Source organism: Sturnus vulgaris, chromosome 26 (assembly GCF_052056855.1).
Source record: "Sturnus vulgaris isolate bStuVul1 chromosome 26, bStuVul1.hap1, whole genome shotgun sequence".
Classification (NCBI taxonomy): Eukaryota; Metazoa; Chordata; class Aves; order Passeriformes; family Sturnidae; genus Sturnus; species Sturnus vulgaris.
Window position 1 is genome coordinate 5,281,861 of NC_142268.1, and position 16,616 is coordinate 5,298,476.

At 52.6% G+C, this 16,616-nt stretch overlaps 2 protein-coding genes across 8 annotated transcripts in view; one reads left to right on the forward strand and one right to left on the reverse strand.

The window, feature by feature from the left end:
- MARCHF2 (membrane associated ring-CH-type finger 2) overlaps nucleotides 1-9,957 on the forward strand; it is a 34,015-nt gene extending 24,058 nt beyond the window's left edge. For all 3 annotated transcript variants that reach the window (XM_014884417.2, XM_088179312.1, XM_088179313.1), the window contains 2 exons: nucleotides 4,332-4,541; nucleotides 7,112-9,957. In XM_014884417.2, coding sequence (XP_014739903.1) covers nucleotides 4,332-4,541; nucleotides 7,112-7,270 — 369 coding nt within the window. In that variant the 3' untranslated portion in view covers nucleotides 7,271-9,957. The remainder of the gene's footprint in view (nucleotides 1-4,331; nucleotides 4,542-7,111) is intronic.
- LOC106858010 (E3 ubiquitin-protein ligase TRIM7-like) lies at nucleotides 6,372-15,149 on the reverse strand. 5 transcript variants are annotated; one of them, XM_088179318.1, is made up of 4 exons: nucleotides 14,899-15,149; nucleotides 14,690-14,802; nucleotides 13,680-14,074; nucleotides 6,372-6,661 (listed from the first exon to the last, which is right to left on the reverse strand). In XM_088179318.1, exons 2-4 carry the CDS (start codon nucleotides 14,745-14,747, stop codon nucleotides 6,578-6,580), a joined length of 537 nt encoding a protein of 178 aa, XP_088035444.1. In that variant the 5' UTR covers nucleotides 14,748-14,802; nucleotides 14,899-15,149; the 3' UTR covers nucleotides 6,372-6,577. The 5 variants fall into 5 exon arrangements, with proteins under 5 accessions (XP_088035444.1, XP_088035443.1, XP_088035441.1 ...); XM_088179317.1 differs by lacking the exon at nucleotides 6,372-6,661 and adding an exon at nucleotides 10,983-12,973 and having other exon boundaries at nucleotides 14,899-15,148; XM_088179315.1 differs by lacking the exon at nucleotides 6,372-6,661 and adding an exon at nucleotides 10,983-13,100 and having other exon boundaries at nucleotides 14,690-14,799; nucleotides 14,899-15,147.
- Nucleotides 15,150-16,616: the final 1,467 nt, after the last annotated feature.

Genomic DNA, 16,616 nt, shown 5'->3' on the forward strand with positions numbered 1-16,616 from the left:
CTGTCCTGTCCACCATTTCTAGTGTTCCTGAATCTCTTGGGTCAGCCCAAAGCCCTGTGCTTCCCAGCAGCTGAGGGTGTAGGGAAGGCTTTCATGCCCATACAAGCAGAGATTTGGTTTGTGGAGCATTGGTGGCAGGTAGCTGGGGAAAGCTGTAGGATGAGGAGGGGCAGCTTTGTGCTGCAGCATTTAACTGCCCTGCTTGCAGGGCTAGGGGCAATTCTGGATCTTGGCTTCCTGAATTCCAGATACTCTGTCAGAAAACGTCCCTTCCCACCTTGGTGAAGGAAACAGGACCATTCTGCTGGGGCTGCCCATGGAGCTCGATGGCCTGCAAAAAGGTTTTGGTGCAGGCCCAGAGAAGGGATGTGAGAGTCCCTTATATGAAGTTGTATTTTTTTGATTCAACATGTTCCTCAGGACAGGGCTAATAGTGCTGCTGTGATCAAATTCATGTGATTTTTTTCTGGCTTTTATAGCCAGGCACCAGGTCAGCAATGGAAGGAAAATCAACAGGCACCTGAGAAGCCACAGGATAACTGTTTGGTGGGCAGAAAGCATGTGGGATGTTCTGTAATGCAGCCAAATACTTGTGTGGTGCTGTGGCTTGCCATTATGCTGTAGCTGTGAAGCACATGGGGAACTCTGGCAGGGTCAGCTGGTGAGGCTGGCAGGTCACACTGGTCCTGACTCATGTTCACCAGAGCAAGTGGTCAGGTGCAAGGCAGGGAGAGACATGAGCACATGGTGGCTGGAGAGCACTGGTCCCTCCAGTGCTGGTACTGTGCTGCACTGAGTGCTGCATGGATGTGCTCATGAAACAGGCTGACAGCTCACAGCCATGGACATTTAGCCACACAAAGTAGGCCAGCTGTAAGAATCAATGAAAGCTAATTTTTAAAACACCCATTTATAAGCCCTCAGACAGACTGCAAGGTGCTGAGTGCTGCTGGGAGAGTCCCTCTTCTGTCCACTCCCCTTGGTCCCAAGGGGGAGAATGCAGCCCAGCCTTGAGATACATGGAACAGTAGATGCTGGGATGAGCAGGCTGAGAGACTGCTCTAATATGATTTGAGTTCTGCTCTTGGCTTTCAGAGGAGCTGATGATGTCCTTGTGCCTTTTACTGCCTGCTCCCCTCCTGCCTACTATCACCTGGGCTAGCCCAAGCTTCATGGGCACTGCAGCACCCAAAGGGCAACTTCTCATCATCCCACAGCCCTGCTGTGGCTCTAAGAAATGAGCTCTCTTCCACAACCCTACTGATCCCAGTATCTCGAAAAGCCTCAGGATCATGCTGGAGGACAAAGAAACGTGATTGTACCCAGAATTCTGTCACACAAGAAGAGAGAAGTTGTTTCAGGCAGGATCTAGGACTCAGTTCATAGGCCAAATGGCAGCAAGCAGTTATCTCTACCTCTTTCAGTTCAGTCTCAGACAAGATTGCAGTGTTGAAGCTGCTGGAAGAAGACCAAGTTATGCTTTTGTTGCTTTCCCATGCTTACTTGATAGTTTCCCCTACAAAAAAAAATTGTTTAATCTTCCTGACCACTTTATGGATTGTTTGCAAAGTTTATTTAAAGTCCCGTATGCACCAATGTGTTGCTGTGCCAGAAATGCTGCACCCTTAGAGTGGCTTATTGTGTTCCATTCTATTACTGTGTCAGTGCATATTAGCAAAGTAAATCAATTACTTCAAAAGGAAATTCATTTGCTTCCTGCCTTTATATGTTTGTCTCCCATCTTGGGGAGGAGGAAGGAGTTTCAAAAGTCACAAGGAGTATAAACAGAATTAAGATGCAGTAAAATACCTATCTGCCTGAGCTTCTTATTGTACAAGGGTCCAATGTGCTCCAGCATGTCCTGTTGCAGGGAATGGGGTGCTCTGGGCTTGCTGCTAGAGGGAACTTGGTCCAGATGAGATGATTTGGCAGTCATCTGAGTGCTGTATCACCAGGCAGCCCTGTCCTGGTTGGACTGGGGAGAGCCTGGCATGTGGCTGGGTTTGAGCACTGGGGCTGCCCAGGAGGTGCTGTGTATGGGAGCAGCTTTCCTGTACCAGTGAGTTGCTGTCCCTCACTTCCTCCCAGGACTGCTCAGGACTGCATGTGTGGTCTTTATTGTTCCCACTCAGTTCATCACTGATTCCTCTGCAGAGCCATACAAGGGGGGACCTGCAGGTCTGCCTCCCTTCTCCCAACTCCTGTCCAAACAACAGTTCTGCCTGCTCTGAAAGCTGCCCAGTGGAGAAGGACCTGGTAGTTCAGCAGTGGCTGAATATGAGCCAGATGGCTAAGAAGGCCAGTGGCACCTGGCCTGTACCAGGCATAGTGTGGCCAGCAGGACCGGGGCTCTGACCGTCTCCCTGTGCTCGTGCTGGGTACTGGTGAGGCCCTATCTCAAATCCTGGGGTGGCCCCTTAGTCCAGGAAAGATACTGAGGCACTGGAGTGTGTCCAGAGAAGGGCAGCAGAGCTGGAGAAGGGGCTGGAGCACCAGGAGCAACTGGGGGAGCTCAGCCTGGAGAAAAGGAGGCTCAGGGAGGCCCTTCTGGCTCTGGACAACTCCCTGACAGGACGATTCAGTCAGGTGGGGGTCGGGCTCTGCTTCCAGGGAACAAGAGACAGGATAGGAAATGGTCTCAAGGTGTAGCAGGAGAGGTTTAGGGTGGATATTGGGAAAATTTCTTCATGGAAAGGGTTGTCAGACATTGGAACAGGCTCCAGGACAGTGGTGGAGCCAATATCCCTTGAAGTGTTCAAAAGATGTGTGGATGACTTGAGGACACAGCTTGGAGGTGGTTCTGGTTTGATGGTTAGACTTGATGATTCTGGAAGTCTCTTCCAACCTTAGAGATTCTGTGATTCTTTGAGGTTTTCTTCTGCCTGTCTGCCCATCAGGTCACACTCCAAATGGCTTTAGAATCAATGAAAGTTCCTTGACTGTTACCACAGAAGTGTTCAGATGATTCAGGTCACATCCCTAAAATGTCATGGTTATGAGTCCTCCCAGCTGAAATTCCTGGCCAGGCTCATACCTGTCACTGCAGCATCCTCTCCTTCACTCATGGCCAGCTCAGTGTCCCTCCCAGGTGCTGCAGAACCTGCTGTTCCTGTGGCTCTAACTAGCCCAGCTATCCCCCTATTCATGCCTAGGTTTGCCAGCTCCCCATTCTTTTTCCCATTTTCACAAAATTGGCTATGCTTCCAGTCCCATTTTGGCCCTTTTGCTCTGTCTCACTGAACATTCCAGCTGCAGTTAAATCTGCAATCACCTGTGTGCCCCCTGCCCTGCTCCCCTCTGAGCCTGTTCTCTCTGCATGCCTCTGGCCAGCCACGTCCTCAGGCTACCTGTGCTGAGGTCTCACTGATTTCTTGTTTATCTGCCACCACCACTTCTGTATTTCTCCTTAAATCGTGGTTTCTGAGTGGGAAAGGAGCTTTTTGTGCAGAGTTCCCAGACGGGTCCCTTCCCAAGCTGTCTGTTCCAAAGCAGGTACTGTACTCCAAGTCTGGCAGTAGGATTGGCCTGACAGCCCAGACCCTGAGAGTCTCTTCCCTGCTCTGCATGTGCCTTTTCAATAATATTCTCCAAAAAAAGTTGTATTTAAAAATAAAATTTAAAAAATCCTGAATGAGGCAGTCATCTTTGTGTGGAGGAGAAGAAGAAAGAATCTGTAGGCCATCACACACAGATGTGTAAAGATGTGCTGTAACCATTTGGTATCTGTAGGAACTGCAGCTTCTTGCTACTCTAAAAAAGGAAAGGAAAGGCTGAAAATAGCATAATCCCAGGAAAATAGAACAATTGCTGTTGGTGAAGTTAAGTATCTAAAATGAACCCACACTGGAAGCAAGTCAGGACTCCCAAAAGAAGGGAACACTTGGAGATTGCCTGTGGTTCTCCCAGAGGAATCCGATTTGGGACAGATGCTCTTATAGCTTGGCCTTGCTGCAGACCCCAGTGCCCCTTTTTCCCACAGGCCATTCACCAATTAGAGTCCTGGATCTGTTTCTGTTACAGCTCAATCCAGTACCTGTCAGATCCGTATTAAGCCAGGCTTTACTGATCTGACATCCTCCAGTGCCTGCTCCTCACTACTCCAGAGGAGGGCCCAGGAGCTTCTGTATTCATGATGCCTTCCCCTGTACACATTCCTTAGCTGTTTCTTCCATTTCCCTTGTTAGTTTTTAAACCTGGACTTGGCACTGTCTGGTTCCATTTTGGAGAAGGTTGGTGTGAGTCTATGGGAGGAGAACTGCCCAGCTCTGCCCGTGCCCCGTGCGCTGCCTGTCACAGACTGATCCCCTGTCCCGTCCTTGTCCTTCCCGCAGTGGCTGAAGGACCCCGGGCCCCGCAATGAGAAGAGGACGCTGTTCTGTGACATGGTGTGTTTCCTGTTCATCACTCCCCTGGCGGCCATCTCGGGCTGGCTGTGTCTGCGCGGGGCCCAGGACCACTTGCAGTTCAACAGCCGGCTGGAGGCCATCGGGCTCATAGCACTCACTATAGCACTTTTCACCATCTACGTCCTTTGGACACTGGTAAGTGCCAGCTGCCAGGGTCCTGCTCCTGCTCAAACAGGAGCTGGAAGCTCTGGCTCGCACTTTGTCTGTGCCACCTGCTATTTCTGCCTCCCTGTGTGAGAGCACCTTGGGCTCTTCTGCTTGAATGTCCATTTAGTAATCTTCATGTACAAACTGCTGAAGTTGTTGCTGAGAATGGAAAACCACTTCCTGGTCACCTGCTTCCCAGACTGTCACAGTGTACCCCATGTGTCTGGTATCTGGCACAGGTGCTGGGGCTGGGTGGGAAGGGCTTGGGACTGGGTCAGGTGTGGCCCATCTGTGGTTTAAGAAGAAACACAAACTTGGTACCTGGGCAGTGCAGGGAAAAAGTAAAATATGGAACACATTTGACTCCTAAATAATTTACCACCATGTCCCTCTGCTTCTGCTGCTCAGTACAGACTGGCTGTGCCCAGCTGGGGTGCAGACTGGCCTTGGGGGCTTCCGGCCACAACTAAACAAACTCCTACACAGTATTTTTAAGGTGTGTGGAAAAAACTCTCTGGCCCTGGGGAAACCTGTGGCTTCTCTGGTGCTGGGTTGTGTGGTTGGCCACGAGTCAAAGACTTGGTAGGCAGCCTTCCCTGGCCAACTGCTGCATGGGGGGCACTGGGGATTGGTGGGAACCTGCACTTGAGCCAGTCTAGGTGTTGAACTGATCCATGCTGGGAGAGAGCTTCCTGCAGATGTCTTGTTTGGTATCTCTGGATGTGCTGAATTAAGGGGCGAGGAGCTTGTAGCTTGCTGAGAAGAGCAGGACAGGGAATGCGGGTTTAGGTGTGGCACTGCTCAGTGGGACTGCCCAGCCCCTCCCCAGGGCCCCGGGGCTGCTCTCTTCAGGGGCTGCCAGGCCAGGGATTTCCCTCTATTTCCCATTCACATGCTGGGTATTTCTGGGTTTGGATCTTGATTTTGGCTCTCCTATTCTAAGCCCTGTATGTGCTCATGCCCTGTCAATGCTAACTGCTTGCAGGAAAACACCATTTTGGGAAGGGAAGAAGTGCACTTGATGCATGAGAAGTAGTGGGACCCCGAAAAGCTGGCAGTCCTGTGGGCAGTAGAAATTCCCCAGTCCATTTCCTTGTCATCTTGTGTTCCAGTTTCACAGAGTTACCCCTTCCCCTGGGGCTGGACACTCCTTGCAACTCTCTCCCACAGACCTGGGAGCCAGGGCAGGATGAACTGGTGCTTTAACTGGGGACAAGAGTGCCTGGGGGCAAAGCTGGAGCCAGTCCTCACATGGGAGCCATCGAGGAAAGTTTTCATGCTGCATGTTCCTGCATGAAGCTTGTTTCCGTAGGAAGCCAAGCTAAAATTGGAAACCTTAAGTGTTTCCGTCTTCTCTATCTCAGGACTGGTGGGGAGGAGCTGGAAGCCTGGAGGAAATGGAAAAATATTTGTGCAGTAACAAGTCCTGACTAAAATGGCTCTAATTCTACTGTGCTTCACTTTTCCTCGAGCAGAGGAGGACATTAGGTGAAGCCCTTTATTAATATTCAGCTCATTCAACCCTGGGCTGTGCAGGGGCCGATATGTGGGAGGGGGTTCATGGCTGTAACCAGTGTGAGGATTGTGAGAGAGGCCGTAGCCAAGGCTACAGCTCCTTTGTGAGGAGCAGGAGCCTTCCTTGAGGTTTCCACCATTAGCTCCCCATTCTCTGAGAACTGGGAGATGAGTTTGTCAGCAAAGTCAGACTTATTGCTACGGTCCCTCTGCAACAGGAAAGAGGAGTGTGCACTGATCAATAAGCTCAATTACCTCAGTGGCACAGCTTCATTTCTCATAAGATGTGTCATAGACCCATCCAGAAGTAATAGTTTTACTGAATTTTCTGTGTCAGATGCACTTCCTGGTGCATCCTAGTTGCCAGCTAAATGCTTCCAGTAAGAAAGCCTGGTTTAGATCAGTGGATTTGGTATTTAAGTCGAGCTCGAAGCTCCCCTCGCAGGGCTGCTCTGAAACTGCAGGACCACCTCCTGCCTTTGCTGGGCTGCTCCGGGTCCCTCCAGCCTTTACATCCTCCCCTGTTCTCCCTCCGGGTGGACACGTCTCCCGGGCCACGTTGTTGTCAGGAAAACACGAGTCCAGCTGCTGTCCTGTTGTTGCAGACAAAGAAGGGAAGGTTTTTGTGCAGGATGAAGAAAGTCACCTGGGATGTCTGAGATGGGAGGAAGCTGGTTGGATTCAGACCCTTGTTTTGCTCACCCAAGGTGCTGGCTGCAGCTTGGGGCTGGAGGAAGAGGCAGGTTGTAGCTCATCCCCACCACATTTCACCAGCCCGGACCCAAACCCAGCTGAGCAAACCCCATTCACTCTGCTAGTGCTGCCCAGAAGGCCCCTTTGGCTGTGTCCCCAGGAAGGGATTGATGGCTTGTCAGAGGCTGGGGACATGGAGTGCCCCAAGCCGTGCCTCGGTCAGTGCTGTCTCCCTTTTCCCAGGATGAGGGTCCCCAGAGGCAGAGGGGTGCTGGCATTGGGCTGTCCCTGCGTGTGCTGTGGCACGAGTGGCAGGGCTGGTGACAGAGCGCTGCCTTCTCGCCCGCCAGGTCTCGTTCCGCTACCACTGCCAGCTGTACTCGGAGTGGCGAAGGACCAACCAGAAAGTTCGCCTGATGATCCCGGCCTCGCGGAGCCCTCACCCCGTGCCCCACTCCCTCCTCTCTGCCAAGCTCATGAAGAAGACAGCGGATGAGACCACCGTGTGAGCTGTCCTGTGGCAGCCAGGGTGGAGGGTCAGGTGTCCCCAAAGGCCCAGGGAACGAGGCAGCTGTGAGGGCACTGGAGAACAGTCATCCACCCAAAGGGACTGTGTGCTCCGCACGTGCTTTAGATCTTGGCAAAGAGACACATAATCAACATCTGTGTTTGAAATGGCCCAAAAGAGCCTGATGGCAGAAAATGCCTGTCTGCAGGGACACTTTCCTATAATGAATACCGTACGTGGAAAACATCTCCCTCTATATATATATATATATATATATCTATATATAATATTATTTTTTAATGGCCATGCATATTGTGTTTCAATCCTTTTGTGCTGATGTTCTAAGCTTCAGGATAGAAGCTGGCAACCTGATCTCATTCAGAGGTTAAATCAATGCCTTTTCTCCAAATGAGCATATGAAGAACACTTTTCATCAACCGTTCTTGAAAGTCCCCTTCTTCTTTGCACTAAATTGGTTTTGATATACTGCAGCAGCCTTTCCGTTACTCTTTGGTCTTTTTTGTGGTGTTCTGTCCTTTCTAGAAAGTTGAGTGATTTTAATAATTATTATAATCCCAGAAGGAGTAAAATGACATAATACCGAATGGAGACATTTTGTATTGTAAAGTACTGTAATTTTGAGAATTTCAAAATCAGTTTCAGAATGAGAGAATCTTTTCTGGTGCAGACATGATCTCACTAAATTCTTTCCTTGAGATCCTGGCTCATGCCCAGGACTCGGATGCACTCAGCCCTTGGTCTGTCTGGCAAAGGTAGATGGAGGATCCAAGGATGGGGAGATATGGCTCCATACTAGCTAAATCCATTGCCTTTTGCTCTGAAAAGATTGAGAAAGGAGCTTTCCTGACCCCAGAAGGTGGGAGTTGGAGTCTCTGTTTGCTGATGTCCTTTCGCCACCTTGAGGCTGGACCTCCTGTAGCATCAGTTTCACTCGTACCTTAGGGGACAAGCCATGCCCTGCGGTGCTGGTAGGTGCTCTTGGCTGTCTCTGTGCTTCACTTGCACATTCCAGAGGAGCTGCTGGGATTGGGTTCATCCCTGGTAATGCCACCTGCCTGTTGTGTCCTCTAGTGAAACCTCCTCAGTTTGCTGGTTCCCAGAAAGCAGGCTCTGGATCCCATGTCCTGTGGGCCTGATGTTCCTCCTTTTCCTCCTCCTTTCACCTGCATTTCCAGCACATGCAGCTCTCCCAGCCCTCTGTTTCGGAGTGCCTCCTCTGCCAAGAGTCCCTCTGATTTGGCTTTGGTCCTTGCCTCTGCCACCTCCTCACCCTGCCAGACAGTGCCTGTGCCTGGTGCTGAGCTTTCCTGAGCCTCCTGAGTGGCACAGGCTGTGAGGACGCTGCTGGTGATGCTGCCTTGCCAGGTCCTCCAGAGGTGTGTGTGCTCTGGCTCCATGGTGGTGAGTGTAGAGAGCAGGCAGGAGGCAGGCTCTGAGGAGTCTGTGTCCTTGCAGTGGGTGATGATGGTGGTCATGTACTATGTCTCTCTGCCCCTTTGCTGAAAGCAAGTGCATCAGTGCAGTGCCCTGCGAGATGGAGATCTGTAATTTCCTGAATTCAGAGCACTATGTGCACTTCCTCCTCCTCTCTAGCTGCAAAGCAGGATGTGTTTCCTTATGTGTTCCTTCACCCTGAGCTGGAAGTTGCTGGTGGCCCAAGTAGCAGGGACCAGTGTGCCATCACGCCCTACAGGATTTCTTCGGCCCTGGGCCCTGGTCTCTATCTGCTCTCCTCTGTCTCCCAGGGTTCTGGTGCAGCTTGGGGATACTCCAACACATCTTGCAGCAGCCTCTCTGTGCCCTGAGGTCTGCTGTGAATTGGTCTCTCTTCCAAGCCTGAGGGGCTGGTGTGACCGAGGGGTGAATGTCCTCTGCTACACCCAGGCTGCACATCTCTCTCTGCTTCCCTCTCTTGGCCAGCCCCCCGACTGTCCCTTCCCTTCTTCCACATACCTTTGAGTGTCTGCCCTTTTCTCAGTCATGCACTCATGCAGGGATTACTCTGCTCCTGGTACTCTTGGTGGAGAGGCTGCTGCAGTCCCTGCTCCCGTCCCATCCCATTCCCATGCAGGCACTCCCCGCTCTGCACACCCTTTCCATGGCAGCAGGCTCTCCACCACTGACTGCTCTGTGCCTTGTCCTGGGTGCCCCTTCCTTCAGCCCCTTCCCAACAACCCCCTTGTCACCAGGACATCATCAGTGAAGAAAAATGGGGGAGGTGGTTTAACCTTCCCAGCCCTGGCTGCCTCCCAGGAGCTTGGCCCTGCAGTGCACCGAGTTCTGGCAGGTGACGAGGGATGCTCTCTCCCACAGCACGTCCCCAGGATAAGGACTTCATGGAGCCAGTGTTCCAGTTAAGAAACCCACTGTCAATCCAAATATGCAACTGTGAAAGCCAGAAGCCTCTGGCTGGGGCAGTGGGGGCCCGGCCCTGTGCTGCTGTGTGGCTGTGGCTGCACTCAGCATCCGTGGCTTTATTGTCATTGCCAATAATTGGAGTTGTTGCATGTGCCCCTGCAAGACCCAACAGTGACTCTCTGAGTCTTGTCCTCCTTCCCAGAGTTGTTCAGCTCGTGGATGTGGGCAATTGGTATCTGACCCACCACATTCCGGTGCATTCTGGGGAAACGGGCTGTGCAATGATGTAAATAAAAGTGAGACAAACTTTGGGCTGTTGTGTTGTTATTGGAGGGGGCCAGGGCTGCAGAGCCCAAGCTGTCTCCCTGAGAGCACCCCAGTACTGCCTGCCCGGGGCAGCTGTGACCTGGCCAGACCCCAGGGCCCCAGCAGAGGGTTTCAAAGTTGGACAAAACCCAGGGCTTTTGTCATTTCTGGACACTGTCTCTGTCAGTGTACAGAAGCGTGCCTGGTGTGGGCCAAGCAAGGCAATGATGTTTGGGCCAAGTCAGGAGTCCTTTGGCCTCTGGCTGGGCCAGGGGTGTGTATGGGGCTGGATGGAGCGACCCTGGTGCTGCCATGATGCCACCCCACAGAGGGTCCTGATGAGTTGCCTGACCCGGGCCTGCCCACGGCCCTCCAGCCCAGCCCCTCGCTCCAGGGCTGTGGGAGACACCAGACACGTCTGCAAGCCTGTGCTCTCACCTAAGCCCTGCTGGGTGCTGGGTCATGATGGGCTGTGTCCAGCTGTGTCCAGTAGTGTCTGAGGTGTATCCCACTGCCAGAACTGTGTAAGAGCTGTGCTCAAGTGTGTCAGAGCTGTGTCAGAGCTGTGCTCAGGTGTGTCTCAGGTGTGTCTGAGCTGTGTCTGTATTTGTGCTGTGTCCAGGCTGTGTCTGAGCTGTGCCCAGGTGTGCAAGAGCTGCTGGAAGCTCGCTGCAGGGCAGAAGCCTTGCTCTGAGTGCTCGCTACCAGCTGGCTCTGAGAGTCATCCAGGGCCAGCACCATGGCAGGGCTGGTGGGCAGAGACTTGGGCAGCCATCATTCCCTGTTCTGTGGGGCAGTGAGGAGGCCCAACATTGCCTGCAGCGTTGGCCCCTGGCCCTGGATCTGTGTTGTAAATATGGTCACGCCACACTTGCAGCAGGGGGGTGGAAATTGTGAAGCTACCCATTTAAAGTGCTACTCAAAGCACTGCAACACCAATGTTGGATGCATTTCCGAAGGCCTGGATAAGGCTTTAGCCTTAAGTAAGACCTTGGATGAATTTCCTGACCAAGCTGTCAAATCAAGGGTTTTCTGGTTAATATTGTTTATATTAAAAGAAAAAAAGGGTTTAAAAAAAGAGAGTGCCAGGGTTGGCTCAGCCAGTCCTTTAAAATAACACTATGATACACAGCAATCTGACAGAGTGGGGGGGAAAAAGGCAGCATCTGCAACAGGGAGAACAGTGTAAAAGGAGCAGAAGTCCCAGAGAAAGATCTCGCTGTGGAAAAGGAGTTTCCATGGGAAAACACAGTTTCATGGGAAGGGTGTTCAGTCACAGTTGCTTGACTGATGTGCCAAATCCAGGCAGGCTTTGTTTGGAGCATGTCTGACAGACCAATGCTGAGAAGAGCATGTTCATTGAGGTGCCTCTGCTGCCCACTGCTGCAGCCTTTTTCCCTGGGAGCAGGCTCTGGGAGCTTGGGAGTTGCCCTGTGGCCTCCATGTCCAGGCACTGGTTGAGGAGGCAGCAGTCACTGCCATGATGTGCTGCCTGTGTCCACGCTGGGTTTGGGACAAACCTCCTGGCCCCAGTTGTTTCTCCAAAACCACTCAGAGCCCATGTGGGTCCGGCCTTGCTCAAGGACCCTGGTGTTCCTTAAGCCTTCCTATCCGTTGTGGCTCCAGCATGCAGACATCTCTAGCACATGAGAGCTGAATTTAAAGTCCCTCAAGTCTTTGTAGTGCAATTCTACATGAAATTGTGTATTTCTCACACAAATGCTGCAACTATGCAACTCAGCTCCCAGAAAGCTGATTTTTTTAATGTAATTTTTGTGGGGCACATCAAAAAGGAAACCAAAGCACATTTACCCCCTCCAAACCATAACATTCCAGTGAAGAGCTTTCCAGACAGCAGTCTGTTAAAAAACCCAACTTTTCTCCAGTCTGAGGGACTGAACTGTCTTTCAGAAAGAAATTTCTTCTTCTTGATTGAGGTAGGTATCCCTAACTGCACATCTCAACTCTTTCAGAGTGTTTTGCATGACAAAGGACAAAAATACAGAACTAACAATCTGCCATCTCCATACACCAACCTTCTGCTGTGAACCTCTGTCATGGTGTAACCACAGCTGACAACTAAACACTGCACAGCCACTCAGTCACACACCACACTCCAAGGGGCATGGGGGAAAAAAACGATTTGAGGTAAAAGCAGTTTAATAATTGAGACAAAGTAATATGTAATAATACTAATGGTAATAATAATTGTAATAAAAAACAAATACAAACCCCAGATGGAACAAGTGTTGCCCAATACAGTTGCTCACCACTCACTCATCTGTGCCCAGCCTGTCCTCCAGCAGTGATTGGCCCCTCCCGGGCAGCTCCCCCAGTTTACACACTGGGCAGGACGTTCTGTTGGTGTGGAATATCCCCCTGGCCAGTTCAGGTCAGCTGTCCTGGCTGTGCTGCCCCGAGCTTCTTGTGCAGCTCCTCGCTGGCACAGCATGAGACACTGAGAAGTCCTTGGCTTGGGTAAACACCCCATGACTGATTTGGTTTGGTTGTTGCTATCAATATTATTCTCACCCTAAATATCCCAAACCCAGCACTGTGCTGGCTACTGAGAGGAAAGTTAACTCTACCCCAACCAAAACCAGGACAGTCTCAGAGGCTCCTGCCCATGGAGAGTAGGAAGTGCCTCACTGGGAGCAGAGATCCCTGGGTTTCCCCAGTCTTGGTGCTGCCGCAGCAGAAGAGCCTTAGGGCAGAGCTCTGGGGGCAGATACCTGGGCTTTACCCAGCGCTGCAACTCTTTGCAGCTCCTGGGGTAGAGCAGGGAGACCAATACTGTTGCCTGTGCCCAGATGCCATCACAACAATGACAACTGAGGCGGCACTAAAGAAGGTCCAACCAGAAAAGTGTTAGGAGATGAAATCTAGGCTGGATCCAGGCAATGTCCCTCTTCACCTACATCCACCTTCTCTCCTAAGGACAGGATTTAGCAGGATCCTGTGAAGTGGGATCTTGATGGGGTGAGATCAGAGAATGACGGATCTGTGGGAACTGCCTCTCCTGTGGATTTCAGACACAGCTCAGCATTGTGCTTTCCTTCCTGGGCTGCCCCTACTGCTGCCCCTGCACTGCTACCAGTGCTCTGCTGCAAGAAATGTCCTTGGTGCACATCAGGCAAGGAGAGGCTCTGGATGTGTGGGGAAGATAAGTGTTATCATGAGTATCCAGCTATGTTTGGGTTTTTTTAACTTACTTGAAAAAAGCCAGAGGCACTACTCCAGCACCCTTGGAGGAGGTGGACCCTGCTATATTTTCCATGGCTCCGTACAGAGCAGCTCTGCAGTGCCTGGCACTCAGTGGTGGTTCCTGCCATGGGACCACCGGGAACCAAGCCCCTCCCTGCACCAAGTCTCTGTGCTCCCTGTGCCCCCTGCAGTCCCACCTGAGGGGTGGGGAGATGAAGGAGGCTCTGTTGTGGTGTCCACCTCCATGAGCTGCCAGTCCTCCCCTTGGTGGCCAGGGGATCCATGTGAGGAGAAGCCAACAGGATGCAGGACCCTCCCAGTTCCCAGCACCAAGACCCAAAGTGATGGCATTTGCCTTTCCAGTCTCTCCCCTGCCCCCCCATGTTCCCTCCCTGTCAGGGGCACAGCTTGAGCCACGAGTCCATCCCCACCCAGAGCCATGGGTGCAGCCTCTCCCCAGCACACAAGTCCAGGCAGAAAGCAAAGATTGGGGCTTTACTTTCAGCATCAGCAAAAGTCACCTGCTTGTCTGTGAAGTCCAGGCAGATCTGGATGGCCCTGGGGAGGCAGGTAAGGTGCAGGGGGATCCAGTCAGGATCACTGAAAGCATGGTACTGTCCAAACCACTGCCCCACGGCCCAGATCCCCTCCTGGGGCGTAAAATTGAGGACTCCCTTCCTCCTGACAGACTCCTGGGCCACTCCCACAGCCCACCAGTCCCCTGCCTCGGCCACCTCCACCTCCCAGCAGTGTCTCCCCACAGCAAAGCCCTGGCTGCCCAGCACACATGGCTCCGTGTCAAACCGCTCGGGGTTGTTGGGCAGCAAGGTCCACTCGTACCCCCGTCCCACTCCTCGCTGGTCACTGGCCAGAATGAGGAAGGGGTTGGCGGTGTCTGGGTCCAGAGTCACATTGGCTGAGGACAGAGGAGGAGAAGCTGCTCAGAACGGGCAGCCCCAGGGTTGCATCCACCCCAGCAAGAGAAGGGACAGGGTGAGTTCCTTTTCCCTACAGTGGGAAAACCCCCTGAGCTGGACTGTCCCTGGCTCCCTGCTGCCCCAATCCTGTCCCTGCCCCAGGGGCCTGCACACATCCTGGTCAAGGAGGCCTCAGTTTCCTGGAGGAGGAGGCACCTGAGTGGGTGGGTGCACATCTGCAGTGCAGCTGCCTGGCCTGAGCCTGGGTGTCTCTGGTGCTGCGAGAGGAGAACAGGCAGGTCAGGCCACAAACCTGTGCTGACCACAGTTGACATTACCCCAAGACCAATAACCCATGGCCCCAAATTCTCTTTCTATGAGCAATGGAGGGGGTCAAGGATGTCAGCTCAGAAGCCTTTGGTGCTGGAGCTGGGTCTACAGATAAGCACCAAGAGTTCAGCTGGGAGTGTTGCAGCCACCAAGTCCCAACCCATGAAAAGCCTAGTCTGGGGACAAGCCCCAGTGCTTTGACCTTCAGTAGTTGTCCCACAGAAGCAGGATGCATTTTCTCAACAGAGGACAGTTCTCCCTCCTTTTCCCTTCCGAAAACTCACCTCTTCCACTCATCTCCTCCACCTCATCCACGAGGGTATCACTTTCTACTCTCTCCATCCTGGATGCCAGCACATCAACAGTCAATCAACAGGACGGGATACAGGATTCACTGCTTAAAGTGGGAATTTCAAGACTCAAGATGATAAAGCACAAAAGGAATGATGAAAAGGTCACAACATTCAGCACTTTTTAGACAGCTGGTACTCACCTGCTTAGCCTTCAGGCTGGCTCCAGGAAAGCAGGTTTGGGATAGGTTGGAAGATCTTCAGTCTGCTCCCCACTCCTCTGATCCCCTCATTCGCTCATGGCTGGACTGAGCTTGCCCAGCACTTCCAGCTTGTTTGAGTGAGCAGGGCACAGTCCAGAGGGGCTGGGAGTCTGTCTGGGTACCACCCGACTGAGCTTCCCCCTCCCCTCCTCTGGGCAATGACCTCCCATGCCCTGAAGCTGCCAGCCCATATGGGACCTCATCCAACACTTGAATTTGGCAATTCCTCCTGTTCATGCAGTGCCCAGTCCTGTTGCCATCACGAGTCTGCTGCATCTCCCCTCCCTTGGCCCAGCTGCAGGTGGGTGATAAGAGCCCCTGAGCGCTGGAGGAGTCTGTATCTCCCTGTGCAGGATGCTCAGAGCCCTCCTGGGCCACGGCACCACAGGCACCTCCAGCCCCTTGGGATGGTACCAGGGGACACCAGCCACAGAGCAGTGGCCATGCTCTAGGTGTCCAGGCTGTGAAAAGGCAAGGTCTGGCTCCTGTCCTGACTGTTTGCCCAGATTCGTCCTGCTGCATGGGTTCATGGTGGAGATGTTTGCATGGCATGTATTACCTCGATTGCTTAACTGGTATATGGGGAACAGCACTGCTGGGCTTTGTATCCCATCTCTCTGTTCTCCAGGCAGTTCTCCATGTGTGGAAGGATGACAGCCTTATTCCCAGTCACAGGGAACATAAGGCCTTCCACTCTGCTTTGTCACATCACTCTGAAAGGCACCAGTTGAGCACAAATAAAACAGGATGCAAATGCAGCTGCTGCCAGGTGGCTTTGGAGACACCCGCGTGAACCCTCTTCCTGCCTGAAGCCCCTGCCTGGAGCTTGGCTGCCTTGGCCAAGCTCACTGACTTATGCACCCTTTTAGCGTGTCTGACACCTGGTCCTCCCCAGCTCCTTCCACTCCACAAGGCTTTAGTACTCACATCCTTCCCTTGGCTCACGCAGCTGTCAGGGGCACTCAGCTTGGATCCCCAGCTTTGCACACCTATGCAGGCTGGATTTCCCTGGAGCGATGCCCGTGGAATTGTGATCCCATCTTTAAGTTATGAGGTTCGATTATTACACTTCTTTCTGCTGTCATTTGTTGTTGGGGGTTAGCATTTTCCCTTTTGTTTCTTTCTCTCAGGGAATTTTCTCCCATTTGTTGCTAAGAGACAAAAGCACCGATACTTAAGAGACACAAAAGATATGGCCAAGGAGAAGGGGGAGGAGGCAGCTGGCTGCACTGTGGCACTGAGGAGCATTCCTTGGGAAGGGCAGAGATACCGAGAGATCGGGGCTGGCTCTGGCTCTCTCTGGCTTTCGACATCAGAGGTGAGACAGGCTGCGGTCAGTGTGGGAGAATTCGCAGCCACTGTGGGATGCCGTCTCCTGCTGCCTTCTCCTACCGTGAGTGAAACTCTGCTCGTGAGAGCGGCCTTTGCACTGGGAACTCTCCTACCTCACTGCAAAGCACCCGCACCATCTACTCGGGTGCCTCAGGGGAAACCCCAGGATCCCTGAGCCCTCTCCCCCTCTGAGAGATCCTTTCCCCACGGTGTTCGGGAGCCAGGCTGCCACGGCCCAGCCCTTCCGCTTCTCTGCCCCTGCTACGGGTTTTTCACTACACTGTAACCCAGCACCCCTGCGGGCTGGGACACACCTGGGCTCCTGC

Bases quoted from the DNA above. Each gene is read 5' to 3' on its own strand.
- LOC106858010 (XM_088179315.1), bottom strand. From the start codon at position 14,747: ATGGAGAGAGTAGAAAGTGATACCCTCGTGGATGAGGTGGAGGAGATG. The intron at 14,075-14,689 runs GTGAGTTTTCGG...CTCTGTCCTCAG, and splicing joins GGAGGAGATGAGTGGAAGAG to CCAATGTGACTCTGGACCCA. The intron at 13,101-13,679 runs GTGACTTTTGCT...CCACACATCCAG, and splicing joins TGGACTTCACAGACAAGCAG to AGCCTCTCCTTGCCTGATGT.